The sequence below is a fragment of the Dipodomys spectabilis genome, unplaced genomic scaffold (genome assembly GCF_019054845.1).
Source record: "Dipodomys spectabilis isolate Male_0828 unplaced genomic scaffold, ASM1905484v1 ptg000063l, whole genome shotgun sequence".
In the NCBI taxonomy this organism is placed as follows: Eukaryota; Metazoa; Chordata; class Mammalia; order Rodentia; family Heteromyidae; genus Dipodomys; species Dipodomys spectabilis.
The window spans coordinates 5367987-5385148 of NW_024870740.1; the positions used below are offsets into that span (position 1 = coordinate 5367987).

The 17162-nt window shown below is 36.6% G+C and overlaps 1 protein-coding gene across 1 annotated transcript in view; it reads right to left on the bottom strand.

Annotated features, from left to right (window-relative positions):
• Window positions 1-17162, bottom strand: part of Znf704 (zinc finger protein 704) — a 180598-nt gene that overhangs the window by 120235 nt on the left and 43201 nt on the right. The window contains exon 2 of the mRNA XM_042680698.1: window positions 2609-2847. Within this exon, the coding sequence (XP_042536632.1) occupies window positions 2609-2847 (239 nt within the window). The remainder of the gene's footprint in view (window positions 1-2608; window positions 2848-17162) is intronic.

The window sequence follows — 17162 nt, forward strand, 5'->3', positions numbered from 1 at the left end:
AGATAAAATGAGAAACACCAGAGCAAACTGATTTTGAAGAGGGGGAGGCCTCTATATTAGTGATACTCTTTTTGGCTTAATCCAGGTAGCCTGCCTCTAAGAATTGGCCACAATATAACATCTAGATTCAAGAGAACAAGTTACAGTTATCAGACAGATAAACATATACATGCAGATTGTATGTTGGATATACATACGATAGATATATATAGTAAGTATTATATATCTTTTAAAACATAAATGTATAGATTTCCTTAAAACAATAAATTCAATACGCACTAATTCAACCTTCATATTTAATAAACCCAACAATTGTAATTATATTTCTCCTTAATAAAGAAAAAACCCTTCACATATTTCCTACCATATCGTATAAGAGTTTAAGACAAAATACTCATCAACTTAGATGGGACTAGAAAGTTGGCATTTGCTAAATAACTCCATGATTAGAAGCAGAAGGAGGAAGACTCTAGGGGTTATAGTAGGAGCATTACATAATTTCTGATTCCTTCATCACCACTTAATAAAATACTTTGCCAACTGCTGACAAATGTAAGATTTTACCATAGCAATGAAAGCAAGTGTATAAATGGAGACCTCAAACAACGAAGTTTTAAGCAGCATTTCCCATAATAGATTAATATGTCTAAATTATACCTTGTCATTGAGGAAATTTTTTCCTGTGTATTAGTGAATTTAAAACCTAATTACTATTCCCTCACTGTTTATGAACCTCACACTAATACTGGCTTCATTCCTGCACTCTTATGTACAGTCAGTAAATGTAAGGAAGTGGGGGAAATTTCCACAAATCTGCTCAGAAAAGGCAGAAGACATTTCTCTTTCTTCCTTTTTCATTGTGATCTCCGGAAACTACTTAGGTAATGTGGTATTAAAGAACAAAGATATACCTAAAACAATTTATGGCAATTCAAAAGGATTAATTCCAGGTCTTTCAACATGACAGTATAATGAAAATTTTACCTAGAGTAGGTTCTACACTGAACTGAAGTTAGCATTAAAGTAACACCTAGAAGTTTAACTTTTGCCCTATAAGCTTAGGAAAAAAATAAAGACATTGCTCTCCACATTTCAGATCATTAACACTCCTTTTGTTCTATAAGTCAACCAAATGACAGGTATGATAAAACATTTCACACTGAAGCCACAGTCAAAGGAACTAATCCTAAATAATTTAACATTATTATGAAAAAAACCCAAAAAAGCAAACAGTTTCAAGTAGTTAAACAGAAGTAATAAAGACATGTAAACTATCAATTAAAGGTTAACAAAACAAACAGGTCTAGAATTTTAGAAAGTTTAACCAATTTAGTAGCAAGATAGAATAATATATAATTTCCAAAAGAAGACACTCTCAATTTAATGTAGAAAGAAATATAAATTCTAATAAAAGTGACCAGGTAGAAAGGATTATTTATTCCTTTTCTAAATAATTGTGGGGGATTTATTTTTTGTTAGACATCAGGCATCATTTGAACTAATGTAGAACTTTCCAAACAAGTGCTTTAAAATTTTTATTCTAAACAATTAATGGCAAACAAATGTATTAAAAGTAAGCAACTTTTCACGCTACAGTAATCCCATTTTTCCCTTCATCTGACAGATAGTGAAGCTCCTAGAACATAAATTAACATTGTTCTGGTACTAAGCATATCCCATAAACAGGTAGGATTCATATCCCTGCTGCTGTGGAGATTGCTTTCTAAGTGAGACAAATGAAAACAAGCAAGAAAGTGAATAAAAGTTGGTATGTGCTATTCCACCCTGCCATTGTCAACCTGCTATAATACTCTCCTTTGCTTCTGTGCTACAGGATATAGTTTAAATAAAACTGTAATATGATGAAGGTCTTTTGATATTTCAGATAAACTCTCCTGGCCAACTTTCAAGGTAAATCTGTCTGAAAAAGATTACAGTAACAGCAGCCAGAGATCACCCAATATTTTTACACATTTTAGTCTGCAAGCTACCTATATCCTGTGACACATATTCTCCTTCTTTTAAATTCTTTTAAAAATGTAAACTAACTTGGCAGGGAGAGGGTGTTGGGGGAAAGGAAAGTAGGAGAAAAATGAGGGAAGGGTTTAACAAGTTTGCAAGAAATGTACTTAATACCTTACATATGTAAATGTAACCCTCTGTCCATCACCTTGACAGTAAAAAGAAAATGTACAACTATTATCATCTGATATGCCACAAAAAAAGAGGCCAGGGACTAAATTTATCTACAGTCACAATTTTGTCAACTCCTCACTAAAAACACCTCGGTAAACTTGCCTTTCAGCACTATCAACTCTATATTTTATGCTTTGCTTCTTTTTAAGAAATTGATTCTTTTTATTATTTTTCTGCCAAAATCTCATTCAACCTTTTCTTTTCCTAGAGCTACTGTAGTTTCAAATATGGCAGTCTCAAGTCAGTTGTGAAGAACAGGGCCACCTGCTCTGTTTCACAAAAATATTAGGAAAAAATGCTTGGCAGAAAAGCCTGTTAAGTTATACTCTGCTGAAGACAGACCTGGCAGAGATTTGCATGCTCTCCACCACCTTCCCAGGGCAGAAGAACACAAGGTCTAACATTCCCTTACCTTGCTGGAGGAACATCAATATTGGAAGAAACAACTTTTCGTTTTTGCTCAAGGAGACAAATGGATCGAGTGTTTTCTTTCTCATGGTCGATGACTCGGTTGGCTTTTTTGGTGTCTGCTGTTTTCACATCTTCTTCCATGGCCAAAGGGAACAAGTGATGAGACATTTTTTTACTAGAGTCACGTTTTAAGTCCTCTGATTGGAAGGTGAAGGTCATTTCCCGCTTAATACTCCCCACCTGTAAAATGAAACACAAAAACTGTTACATAAACATCGTAGCTTTGCCTGACCATCATGGGAAAGCACTACAGGCACTTTCCTTCATGTCTATTGACAGGAGATTACTGTTTATATGGAGGAAAATGAAAACCGTTTAGCAAAACTCAAATAACTAGCATTACTACGTAACGTATAATTGATTCAACTGTCCTGACTTAAACAAAAGACATCACAGACACAGAAAATGCCTTCTTTGAAGATCTGAAAGTGGAAGAACCTAACACTTCTATATTTCAGGCTCATTATCATGTACAAAAAAGAAAAAAAAAAAGGAAAGTTAAAATTTGTCTTTGACTAGTAATACTGATCTTAGCCATTTTTGTTAATTTAGGAAGTAATGTTTTTATCCCTTATCTATTATAGTTAGATCTTAATAAAAACCTCTCCTAACATATGATGATGAAGTCAGATGTCCTTTTCTTATAATTATTAAACTAAATGCAATGATTAAGACATAAGACTTATATAAAATTAAAGTTCAGTGAATTGATTCCTGTTATGTCTGAATTTGGAAACAGAGAGACAGAGAGAGAGAGAGAGAGAGAGAGAGAGAGAGAGAGAAAGAGAGAGAGAGAGAGAGAGAGAAAGAGAGAGAAAGAGAGAGAAAGAGAGAGAAAGAGAGAGAGAGGCTAAATTGAAGAATGGTTTATTTTTGTAAGGTAAATAGTATTGCCACCAATAAAATTTGGAGAAAACTAGTTCAAGTCCTGGGTATAAAGAACAAGTTAAGACTGCTGTAATCTGGAACTTCAGCAATTAATGTAGCATATTTCAAAATATGGTCACCTACAAGACATTTCATACACCATTAGACAATCCACCACTTCTTGTGGAATTAGTTTGTGGAATACATTTGTAGAATAATTCTTTATCCACTTACTTAAATAGAAGATATATTTGTTTCTTCTTAATTTTAGCGAAAGACTTTTATCAGATTTAACACAATCCAAAAACCATAATCCTAAAGCATTTTCAGAACAAAGTGAGAGAATTTGTGTTTGATGATAGCAGAATCTGATGTTAATAACTAGAAATTCTTAGACCAAAGGAAAGCTCAGATATTTGTGATGAAATCACAGGACCTTCCTACAGATGACAATTTCCAGAACCCAGGGATAACTTATTCTTGCTAGCATATGACTTTGATATGAACTCACAGAGCTCTACACAGGGATCCATCGTCTCTGCAGCCTTTCCAGGAAAGAAAATCAACTTCTATGATTTTCCTGGCATACCTACACCCAACTCCAGAGGAAAATGTCAGATAGTTTTGGTCCAAATATATCTCATTAAAAAGTCACCATAGTTCAGAAAGAAAAATACTGCCCCATTTGTTAAATGAAAAGACTTAGAAATAATTATATTAAATAAAGTAAGCTAGGTCCAAAGAAACATAGGTCCCATGGTTTCCCTTATTTGAATAACTAGCATATGTCTCAGACAAGCAGAAAAGGTCAAAAACCAAGTACATATGACAATAGAAGATGAGACTAAGTGAAATGAACCCCAAGATAGGGACACAAGAGGTTTTATCTTTCTTGCTGTTGTTTTTAATGTACTTATAATGTACTATGTGATTTTTTTTGTTTCTCTTGCATGTTCTTCCCCCATGATATAACCCCTGTTTCACTGTATTTGATTCCAGTGCCCTGCGTCTTGTATATACATTTTTCTAATTTGGGGAAGGGAAGGGAAATAACAAAATGCTCAAATAAGGATACAGGTTGACCCATTGTAACAATGAGATGTACAAGACACTCTGTTGAAAATTAACTTTACAACTTTGGAGAGGGGTGAGGGAGGAGTTAGGGAGGTGGGGAGGGAAGGGACAGTAGGGGAAAAACAAAGGAGGGGGTAACAATGCTCAATAGGAAATGTACTCATTACCTTACTGTACAGTATCTTTACAATAAATATATATTAACAAAAAGTCACCATATTTCTTAGGACATTTTAATGAATAATCCCAGCTATTTAGGAGGAAGATTGGAGAATCATAATTGGATTATCTCAAAAAACAAGCAGGAGCTGTGCACCAGTGCCTCATGTCTATAATCCTAGCTACTCAGGAGGCTGAGATCTGAGGATCATGGTTCAAAACCAGCCTGGGCAGGAAAAGTCTATGAAACTAATCTTCAATAAGCCACCAGAAAACCAGAAGTGACACTGTGCTTCAAATGGTAGAGCGCTAGCCTTGAGCTGAAGAGCTGAAGGACAGTGCCCAGGCTCAGAGTTCAAGCCCTATGACTGACAAAACAAAAACAAGCAAACAAAAAAAAAAACCAAGTAGGTTGGTTGTTCTTTGTGATCCCAGCTACTTGGGAGGCAGAGAAGTTGGAGGTTCACAGTTTGAGGCTGAGAACAAAATTTTATAAGATAAACAAATGAAAAATAAAAGGATTAGGGACATAGCTCAAGTGGCAGAGCACCTGCCTTGCTAGTACATGTGGTTCTGAGTTAAATCCCATAAATTAAGAAAATAAATACTTAGTAAAATAAGTGCCCCCCAGTTAGTATCTGTTTTTAAATATTAACCATTTCAATTACATCAATATATAATAGAAAGAAATAATATTTCACACTTCCAAAAAGGTAATGAATGTTCTATAAAAATGTAGTCTGGAAAATCTACAAATATTTTCAATATCCATTACTAATCAATATTCTACACTTTCCTTTTTATTTAAACATAGGGATAAAAGAGAATTGCTTTTCACTTCTTTACCAGCCTGTTTCCAGCCCAGATTGCAACAGACATACTTCATATAATATACTTGTATACAATACATAAAGGGAGAAAACAAGTGTCTTTTTTTTTTCCTTTCTTCTTTTTTGTGATGATCCTGGGGCTTGAACTCAGGATCAATGTGCTGTCCCTGAGCTTTTGTGCTCAAGGCTGGCACTCTACCACTTGAGCCACAGCTCCACTTCTGGTTGTTTTAGGGAATAAATGGATAAAAAAAGTCTCAGCCCAGGCTGGATAAGAAACCACGATCCTCAGATCTCAGCCTCCTGAGTAGCTAGGATTATAGTTGTAAGCCACCAGTGCCCAGATACCTCAGCTTTTTTGCTTAAGGCTAGCATCCTACAACTTGAGGCTCAGCTCCCCTTCTAGCTTTTTTGGTGGTTAATTGGAAATAAGAGTTTCCTGGACTTTCCCGCCTGGGCTGGCTTCAAATTGTGATTCTCAGATCTCAGCCTCTTAAGTAGCTAGGATTACAAGCTCTTACCACTGGTGCCCAGCTATGTCATGTTTTGGTTGAATGTTCTGGTACTGGGCTTGAACTCATACTTTGTTTCGCTTTTTTGCTCAAGGCTAGTGCTCTATCACTTGAGCCAGGCCTCCACTTCTGACTTTTGGACATTAATTTGGTGTAAGAGTCTTTGAGATTTGTCTGTACAGAAGCTTGACCTTAGGTCCTCCTGAGTAACCCCTGATACCTGGTGTGTCTTGGTTTTGATGATTATCTAGCTTCTTCCTATGTGTCAAATATTACATTGATTAACTACATAAATAACCAACAGTATTAAGTTGAAACAATAATTGACATCCATGCCTTTCTTAGGGGCCACATAGACTGATTAAATGCATCCCATTCAACTTTTAAAAGAAGACAACACTAGAATAAGTCCATCTTTCATCCTTCCTAATTATAGGTAAGAGAAAAATCTGAAGCTAATAAATGCAAATAGAATTTCCTACAGAAAAGTGACACTATAATCATATTCTATGTTCTTGGCCAAAACTTTAAAACAAATATATACATACATACTATTCAACAGCATAAGCTATAAATCTAAAATACTTTCTAAACAAAAACTACTATTAATAGTAACCTGAAAAATATTAGCAATGGGATAGATTTCAAGGATAACTAGACTCTTCTTTTCAAACCAGAATTAAAGTGCCTAGAAATGACTAAAGAAGACAATAAATAATTGCAGAAATGATTAAGATGTTAAAATAATAAGTAGTAGGGGATTGGGGGACAAGTCTAACACTCAGCTTTTGCAAATGTACACTGACTGAATCTCTATGAGATCAGCTCTGAATGGGAAAACTGGGCTGAAGAGGAGGACTAGAAATATCCCCAACTGCCTTAAAGACTAGAAATATCCCCAACAGCCTTAAAGACTAGAAATATCCCCAATAGCCTTAAAGATTTTTCTAAAGGCAGCTGCCTACAGCTGTTGGCTACTCAGGAGGCTGAAATCTGAGGATCACATTTCAAAGTCAGTCCAAGCAGGAAAGCCCATGAAACTCTTATCTTCAATCAACTACCCAAAAGCCAGAGTGGAGCTGTGGCTTAAGTGCTAGAGTAGTATCCTTAGGCAAAAGAACTCAGGGTCAGCACCCAGGCTCTGAGTTCAAGCCCTAGCATAAAATAAAAGAGACTCTTCTAGGGAAAGTCAAAGTCAGGAATTTCTGGAAGGTTCTCTTGGCTTCTGGTACTATGTGAAAATCTGGAAGGCAAAGGAAGGTACTACAAGCTAATAATTGGCAACATTAATAGTCAGAGGTAATGATTTGATTCCCACAATAGACTAGTAAACTCTTGGCAATGAAATCTTCCCCCCTCAAAAGATTCACTGTCCTGAAAATATGTCTTTAACTGAGAAACTGGGAACAAAGGTTTCATTCTTCAGAAAAAAACAAGCAAAAAACCCTGTGAGGTAATGAATGAAGGAAAATAGCAAACTCATAGATCAGTAGTTCCCAGGGGAAAATAGAGGCCAGGAAACAATCTTCAGTCTAGATTTTAAACTGTGTTTCTTGTACAGGAAGACATAATTTAATTTTAATTCTAAAATTAAACCTGTAGTATGTGATGTTCATTGTTGCATTTCAAAACAGACAATGACAAATTGGAACAATGAAAGGTAATCTGGAAAATGAGGAAGTACAAATATTTTGTCTATAAAATAGATTGGCTATGACTGGCATCAGTGCTTTTTAATACATGCAGGGCTCTCTTAACAAAGAGGAAATCCTTGAACCAGGATCAGTAATGCCCACTTCTGCTTTTTATCTCTCTTCTGACCTTCTATTTTACTCTTCCCCTTTTCTTCTTTTACCATATTATGAATAAAACAATTTCCATCTATAAGAAACACTACTTTAAGCTGAGTGCTGGTGGTGCCATGACTGTAATGCTAGCTACTTGGGAAACTGACATCAGGAGGCTTGCGGTTCAAAGCTAGAATGGGCAGAAAAGTTTACAAGACCCCTTTCTCAATTATCTGTTGCTTGCTGTAGCATATACTTACCACCCTAGCTTCATGAAAGGTTGAGATTAGGAAGTCCAGGAATCTCCATTCTCAAAGGAAGAAGTTGGCCATGGTTGGCATGTGCTTGCTGTCTCTGCTACAGGGAAGCAAAAAAAAAAAAAAGAAAGAAAGAAAAAGAAGAACTACAGCCCAGCTGTGCACCTGCACAGGAAGCACCTGACTCAAAAGTGATCAGTGCCAGGTAGGTGCCGGTGGCTCATGCCTGTAATCCTAACTACTCAGGAGGCTCCGATCTGAGGATCTTGGTTCAAAGCCAGCCTGGGCAGGAATGTCCGTGAGATTCTTATCTCCAATAAACCACTAGAAAACAGAAAGTGGCGCTGTGGCTCAAGTGGTAGAGAGCTGGCCTTGAGCTGAAGAGCTGAGGGATAGCGCCCAAGCCCAGAGTTCAAGCCCCATGACTGACAAAAAAAAAAAAAGTGATAAGCACACATACACAGGACTAAAAATATGGTTTAGTGATAGATCACCTGCCCAATATGCACCAGACCTCAAGTTCAAACCCCAGGACTGGGGAAAAAAAAGAGAAAAGAAAAAGCAGAAAAGAAATACTATACTACTTTAATTGTATTTTCATAAAATCATATACCATTAAGAAGAATCTGAGAGACCTCTCATTTGCATTGAAACATTTTTGCCTTTCAATATTTTTGTAGAGCATAAATGTCCTTTATCTTCTAAATATTAGTTATTACAAAGTAAGTGCCTGTTAAAATTCTTTTTTAAAAAGTGAATGTCTGGGAAACATTAATGTTTATTCTTCTTCAACTCTCCTCCCAGGTGGGATCTCCTAGAGAGAACAGCTTCTAATAATTTATCACAAAACTCCAAATTACTAACCATGCACAAAATACCTATGTGCGCCAGGTGCCGTGGCTCAGCCCTATAATCTTAGCTGAGATCTGAGGACTGTGGTTCGAAGCTAGTTTGAGCAGGGAAGTCCAAGAGAAACTTATCTCTAATTAACCAGGAAAAAGCCAGAAGTAGAGCTATGCCTCAAGTTGTAGAGCACCAGCCTTGAGAGAAAGAGCGAAAAGAGAGTATCTAGGTCCTGAGTTCAAGCCCCAGTACTCTAAAAATTAAATGTATAAATAAAATGTCTGGAGGTGTGGTTCAAGTGGTACAGTATCTGTTTAGCAAGCATAAGGCATTGAGCTTAAACATTATTATGGAGGGAAACACTGTTTTAACAATCATACGTTTAAGGAAAATAAAGAATATACAGACATATTTATCACAGAAATACTTATAGTATTAAAAATAGAAATTATGTAAATATCTCAATAAATTTTGTGCTTAAAAAAAAAGATGTGGCCCACATGAATACCAGCAACTTAGAAGAAAAAGATTGGGAGGATCATGGTAGGAGAGCAGCCTAAACAAAAACATAGTGAGACACATTTCAATCAAGATGTTGGGCATGTAAGCCTGTCATCCTAGATATATGGGAGATATAGGCAGAATTACTACATTCTGAGGTTAGCCCTAGGCTGAAAAATAAGATAAAAGATAAAAGGGGTTGAGGTGTGGCTCAAGTGGTAGAGTACTGACAAACAAGCACAAGGCCCTGAGTTCAAAATTAAAAAGTCTCTGTACAGTTTATATAAAAGAAATTTAATATATTGATTGTTAAAAATTAAAAACAAGTATAAAATGAGCTCTAAGAAGAGGGATGTATATATAAAGAAAAGGGTGATGGAAAGATAGAAATAATTCTCAAAGGACATTCTAAAATTCTAACGATTACTTTCTTCAGGGACAGTATTAAGCAAACATTACTTTCTGTCCTTGTAATTTTCTCAATATCCATGTATACTTTAGTATTTTTAAAACCTATCACAGTATCCTACATTAAAAAAGATAGACTTTTATGTGATTATTTCTCAATAATTAGCATTTATGTAACTAATATTTTTCTGCTATTACCTTCTGGTTATTAGAATATGTGCACTTATTAAACAAAAAGCTAATTTCTTAAAATAAGATATCCACTGGAACACTACGACTTCCAGCCTTCCTTAATTATATTATTCTGCAGTAACTACCATCAAATTCCCTCTTCCTACCAACACTGACGCCCTCCACAGAGCATTGCACAGTCACACATTACACAGTACAATTTCTTTCAAGGGAACAAAGCTTCAATGTTTAATTATATGAGAATACTACCAATTACCAATTACAAACGGACAAATAAAACTCAGAATCTTTATTCCCATGAACAGCTTTTGTTTTTCTAGAAGATAATCAGTGTATATATATATATATATATACATATATATATATACACACACGTGATATACACTTGAGGAAATTGCAATATTTTAACAAGAAGTTCATGGTTTCTATTTAAATTCTGAATTTTTAGATGGTAATGTCCTTTGTAAATTGAAGGCAACTTTCTAAAATGAAGACTAGGGCTCAGCCTCAGTATACAATCATGTGACTTCCACAGAGAGACTGTAACAGCACATCAGATGTTACCCACTTACTTGATCCATCCTGTCTGCGTGTACACTTAACTGCATCTCAGGCTACCTTAATCCTAACACCTATCCTGTGAATGAGATGTAAAAAGCACGTGTCAACCCTAAATTGGATGTTAGTCTCAGTTACTCATCTCAACCCAATCAGATTTGAGGAACTGGCTCTAAAGATTAACTAGATTTTCAGGAAAGCCAATCCATTTGCTTTCTGGAACTTTCTGAATATTAAGAATGGACTATAGATATTCTGAAAAAGGACATGACATTCAGGTTGCAGCAAAAACTATGGTTAGAGAGTAGGCAATAAAGAACAAGTGGGTAATCCCTTTGTCCAAACAACTCTTTAAGAACTTGCCATTTGGGCTGGGAGTGTGGCTTAGTGGTAGAGTGCTTGTCTAGCATGCATGAAACCCTGGGTTCAATTCCTCAGTACTATATAACAGAAAAAGCTGGAAATGGTACTGTGGCTGAAAGAGGCAAAGTGCTAGCCTTGAGCAAAAAGAAGCTCAGATACAGTGCCCAACCCCTGAGTTCAAGCCCCTGGACTGGCAAAGCAAAACAAAACAAAACAAAACTTGCTATTCACCAGGAAATCAGAGGTCACACCGACACAACTTTATTTTTTTATTTATTTTTTTGAGGGGTCCAGTCATGGGGCCTGAACTCTGGGCCTGGGTGCTGTCCCTCAGCTCTTCAGCTCAAGGCTAGCATTCTACTACCTGAGCCACAGCGCCACTTTTTCTTTTTGCTTACGGGGTGCTGAGGAATCGAACCCAGGGCCTCATGCATGCAAGGCAAGTGCTCTACCACTAAGTCACCTTCCCAGTGCCCCTGCACAACTTTATAAGAGAATTTTTTCCTACATGTTGCCCACAGGTGTCTGAATATGTGCAATTACTAAATGAGGATTTATTTAAGGAACTTGCATATCTCACAAGTTTAGTGACCAATGGCAATAACATATCAACCACCATGTAGAATATGGAATCAGGGACATAGATTTAAAACCATGATATAAAAGGAGAAACAATGCTTAACATTAGTAATAGGAGCAGCTGATTCTATTCATTTGAAATGTTACTGCTAAGATCCATGTTCAAAGAAAGATTGGAATCTTGAGTGAAATGATTTTTTTAAAAAGCACATCCAAAAATAGTCAACTGAACTTTGCTTCTACTTCAAATTAAGGTCTTCAAATTTCGTGCAAGGTACACAGAACAATAAGTTGGATGGCAAATCTATCTAGTCTTAATGAATAGCTATAGTAGAAGCACTTTAAAAACAATTGCTTCCAATTACTACCCCCTTAATTATATTATTCCCTTAGCCCTCTGAAATCACTAGTGTTTGCTGACTGCTTTTTCCCAAGTGTATTGTTTTTCTATACCAAGACAGAGTCAAACTATGAAAACGAGATTGGTTTAGTGATGATGTTGATGAGTGAAAAATAAAACTTAGTGTGGCAGGATTGAATCTCTGCATTAGGTTTCAGTATCACACATTCAAACCACACAAGTACACTCTCTCAGTAATTAGTGTTGTAAATGTTGGGTTTACTACTGCAAGTTTTAACTTTAATATCTTGACAATTTAATATTCAACAAAGCGTGACTTGGCTCAGTTAATGGCAGATTAGTCAGCAGCACATTTAGGATGGAAAGTTATTGCAAAACTCTCTAGTGGAAGACAACTTGGCTCAGGTTTCAAGCCTTCTATTAACATTATGTAAGTGAAAACACACAGCTTGGGCATTTTTTTTAAAAAATCCTTTCAGAGAATCCTTTAACAGAAATATCTATTTCTGTAAAATGCAACATTTAATTCAATCTCAGCTAGGTTCCTTTGTATATTTCTTTTCCAACCCAAAGTAAGGACCCAGGATATATCAATGTGGGTCAACCTCATTGGATTTTTCTTCAGGATACAGAATTTTGTGCTCATTACATTAATAGATACTCTGTTTTCTACAATTCAAATTTTAAACTCAACTAATCACATCCAATCTATTTGAATCCTGTGAACTAGAATCCAGTCAAGAATTTAATCTAGAATTCAGTCACTACTCACCACCTCCACAGTTACCACTTTGGTCAAGCCATCATTGTGTATAGCTTAGATTATTAGGACAGTAGCCTCCTCCCTGGATCCCTGCTTCCACCTCCCTTGTTTCCTAGTTCCTTCTCATTAATAATAGCCAGCCTAATCTTTTCCTTAAAAACTAGACTCAAGCTCCCCCACCCCACTCAGAATACTCCAATAGCTCCTCATTCTCCCAGGATGAAAGACAAGGACTGAACAATACTGTCTATCTAACGCCTGTCTCTGCTACTCTCTCCTTCCATTTCCTCCTCTATTGTGCTATGTCTGTCAAACAACCATGTTTTTCAAGGCTTAGTCATGGGGTGTGCTATCAAAGAGGTAGCGGGACTGAAGACAAGGTAGAGCCTAGTAAGAGGTCTTCCTGTCACTGGGAAGTCTCTTCCTCTTTCTTGCTCATTCCTGACCACGTGGCCTCCTCTGACACACACTCCTACCTTTATGTTCCGCCTTACCACAGGACAAAACAGGGCCATCCAACCACAGATTGAAATCTTTAAAGCTGTAGATCAAAAGAAACATCTCGTCTTTTTAAGTTATTTCACGGAGTGTGATCCCAGTATGTGCAAAGCTGAGGCAAGAAGATCACGTGTCTAAGGCCAGCTTGGGATGAACAGTGAGAACCTATCTTAAAGAAAAAAAAATGGATGGCTCAAGTATTTTGTTACAGCAATGGAAATGTAATACAATCCCTATCATTATTGTCCCTGAACATACTAGGTATACCCCTGCTACAGGGCCTTTTCCTTGGCTAGCTACCTCATTTTTCTGGAAATGTTCTTTCTTCAAATGTCCATGTTGCTTGCCTCCTTACCCTTTCTGTCTTTGCTCGAACTTCTCGTTCCTTTCCCACTGCTCCTCCCCATGTTCCATCCCACATGGCTGTTCTTTCATTTATTTTCTTTATTATAAACTGTACAACTATTTTACACTTATTATCTGACTGTTCTATCAGAAATCAGCTCTCTGAGGATAATAGGCACTGTTTGCTTTGACTACTGTTACATCCTCTGGACTTCGAAACAGGGTGGGCACCCTTGTGAAATGATGTGAAGTTTCACATGAGATTACCTTAGTTAAATGGTAACCCTAGTTAAAATCTAAGGATGGATGTGAAGTTCTTGGAGCTGCAAAGTGTGAGATCATAGAAATTTCACACTGTGAGGCCTTGGCCTCAAACAATATCCTTGGTTATCAATGGTGCAGCAGTGAACTGTGCTATAATTTTCAGAAGAAATAGAAAATGGTCATGATTTTGATCTTTTCCTCACTAAGGTTTCCAAATTTATCTGTAAGAAGGCAACCCTTATTTTATAATAAATTGCAAAGAGATAATAGGGTTTGTTTTATTTCTAAATTATAGGATTTTTCAATCCTTTTTTTTTACATATGTCACCAGGTTGACCTATGACAAATCTAAAGAGAGATAATATGGTAGAATTTCAGATACAAGTCATGGTATTACATAAATTTCCAAATGCTAAGGCGTGAAGATTCCATCCTCCAGGGTAAATATTTTGGGACAGACCATGGGTTAGCCTGGTCTCAGGTATATCTCACAACACTTCCACACACCTCTCTGTGGCCTTCATGAATTCTATACACTTAAGAATAGTGATAATGATAATAAATGCAGCTTTATTTCTTCTATTTTTTTATTATAGTGACTATTTTATGCAGATGAGGATTCAGGTCCTACTCAAAGTTTTTAGTTTTTATAAATTTCTTTCAGAAGAATCAAGAAGGAGTGTTTTACTGAGGAACAGCTGATTTGCACAAGAACTGTCTATTCCAGCTACAGTAGTTTCACTAACTGCTAGTGCCACAGCCAGAAGGGCCATGCTGGTGACCATGAACTTAAAAGAGCCTTTTCTATGACCCTTTCAGAGCCATCTCCTCTCCTACTGCGAATCTCTGAGGTCCTCTGTAGCACTAGCCCTAATTCTACACATAGATGCATAAAATGAGGGAGAGGAGATTGGTCGGTACTGAGGCAGTATATAACAGCTTATTTTCTTCATAGGTTAAAATGTGACTTGTAGCTGACCTAGGATTCAGACCACACCAAAATGTACTTTCTGTGATTAAAATGCACATTATAAAACAGTGGTTAGAAGAGAACTTTTGGGTACAGTAGAGAATAATTCTAATAAATACAAACAGAAGGCAAAATCAACTACTGAAAAAAAAATTACATAATTTATTTGGGTTCACCCTGAGTCAACCAAATCCTTTTTATGAAGACCTGGATGTCATATAGTGACAGGCAGCACACGCCAGAAGGCCAGAACTTCCACACTAGAAAGAAGCAGCAAAGGGGAGGGAGGAGGGAAGAATAAGGAGTGGAGGAGGGTTATAGGCATTAGGGTCCTGGGTCAAACTCACAGTGGGAAGACCTGCTTACTCCCACACAGACTTCCATTTCTGGCTACAGAGGCCATTTCTAGCTTTGAATGCTGTTTTCCCTCCACACAGTCATAATCCCCACCCTAGACCACACTTTACTGTTATGTGGTGTTTTGGGTTATTGTTGTTTTTCTATTTGTTTTGTTTTGTTTAACCTTGAACCTTTTTCAACATCTTCCAACCAACAGTGCTGGACTAATACTAACGTGGTGCTTTTTAACTCCTTTGCTGATAAGAAGTCAAAATTATAATTTTTCACGTTCATCTGTGGTTGTCACAGTCTCCCAGAACATCTTAAAATTTTCAGAGCACATTAGAAGCAGAATTTGGGTAAAAAAAGAGTATTGGTTGCTGAGAGTTATCCCTTCAATATATACTTTATTTAAAATACAATTTGCCATTCCTTTGGGCACTAAATAGCAAATGAAATTAGCAACTAAAGTTGAAAACTAATGAATTTACTCTTAATCCATAGCTAGTTTATTACTTGACTAGCTGAACAAATGACTAAATAAGGTCTACTAATAAATATAGCTAGACTGTGTTCAAGCAATTAAGCAATACATATTAGAATGTCCATTCATCTGCTTATCATAAATGATTTGCTATAATAAAACTCTTAGTAGTATATGAGTGTAAATGAGAATAACAGGAAGGAAATAACTCCTACTTTAATACTGAAACTTCATAAGAAGTCCAGAACTGGAATAAACAATGGTAAATGAATATGAGCAGATCTCACCGCAACAAGGCATACTCCAGGGCTGGGGATGTAGCTCAGGGGTAGAGTACATGCTTAGCATGAATGAGGCCCTAGATTCAATCACAACATTACCAAAGAAAAAAGGAGGAGAAAAGGTTATGCTCTGGGGTATCTTGCTCTCCTACCCCAAACTTCAAGTGGTAAGCCAGCCTTAATAACTACAACAGAGGATGCTACATGTGCATGTATAAATGAATAAGTACACAAATGTGGTGGTTCTGCTCCTATTAGTTCTCTGAGAAATACAATATAAAACTTGGTTTAGGGGCTGGGAAGATGGCTCAGTGGTAGAGCGCTTGCCTTGCATGCATAAGGCCCTAGGTTCGATTCTTCATCACCACATAAGCAAAAAGAAAAAAGCTGGAAGTGGCATTGTGGCTCAAGTGGTAGAGCGCTAGCCTTGAGCTGAAGAGCTGAGGGACAGCGCCCAGGCCCAGAGTTCAGACCCCTCGACCGGACCCAAAAAACAAACAAACAAACAAATGAAACAAAACAAAAAAAAAACTTGATTTAAAGAACTTATGTATTTTCTCTTCCTCTTCTCCAGTCTCTTAGAAATTACTTGGAAGCAAAGAATAAGTTTTGCCCAGTGTATTTCAGGCATCTGATCTATTTATACTCGGCACACACTGTGTTTCATAAATTTTGACTATTTAATACAATTAAGTAAAGGCAATTAGTACAGCAAGAGTGGAAGATGTATAAAATCAGGTTAAGGTGATTTCTATTTCACACTCACAATTCTTTGAAATATTCAGAAGGAAAAAAAAGACAATAGTAGTAGATAGTAGTTAGTAGTAATAGTAGTAGCAGTAGTAAAATAGATATTAACTCCTTACTTGGTGTAAAACACTGAATTAAAACTGCCTTCATGTATATTTTTGAACAACAATTCAAGAAAAGTCCTAAGAGGAACATTTTTACTACCCAAATTTCAAAAGATTAGGAGACAAAAGCATAAAGAAGGTATGCAAATGAGTTGAGGTATCTCACAGACCAGTCTCATCATCAGATCTCCCTTCCAATGAAATGTTTTCCATTGGCAATCAACCATGCTCCCCCATCCTTAATCTTAAAAACCTTCTTTGATCCTTGGTTCTCATCAACTTATCTTAAAAACCTTCTTTTGACCCTTGATTCTCATCAACTACTGTCCCTCTGCTCTATTCACTGTCACAGTCAAAATATGCATCCAATGGTCTCCTTAAGCTGTCTTTATTTCACTACTTCTAT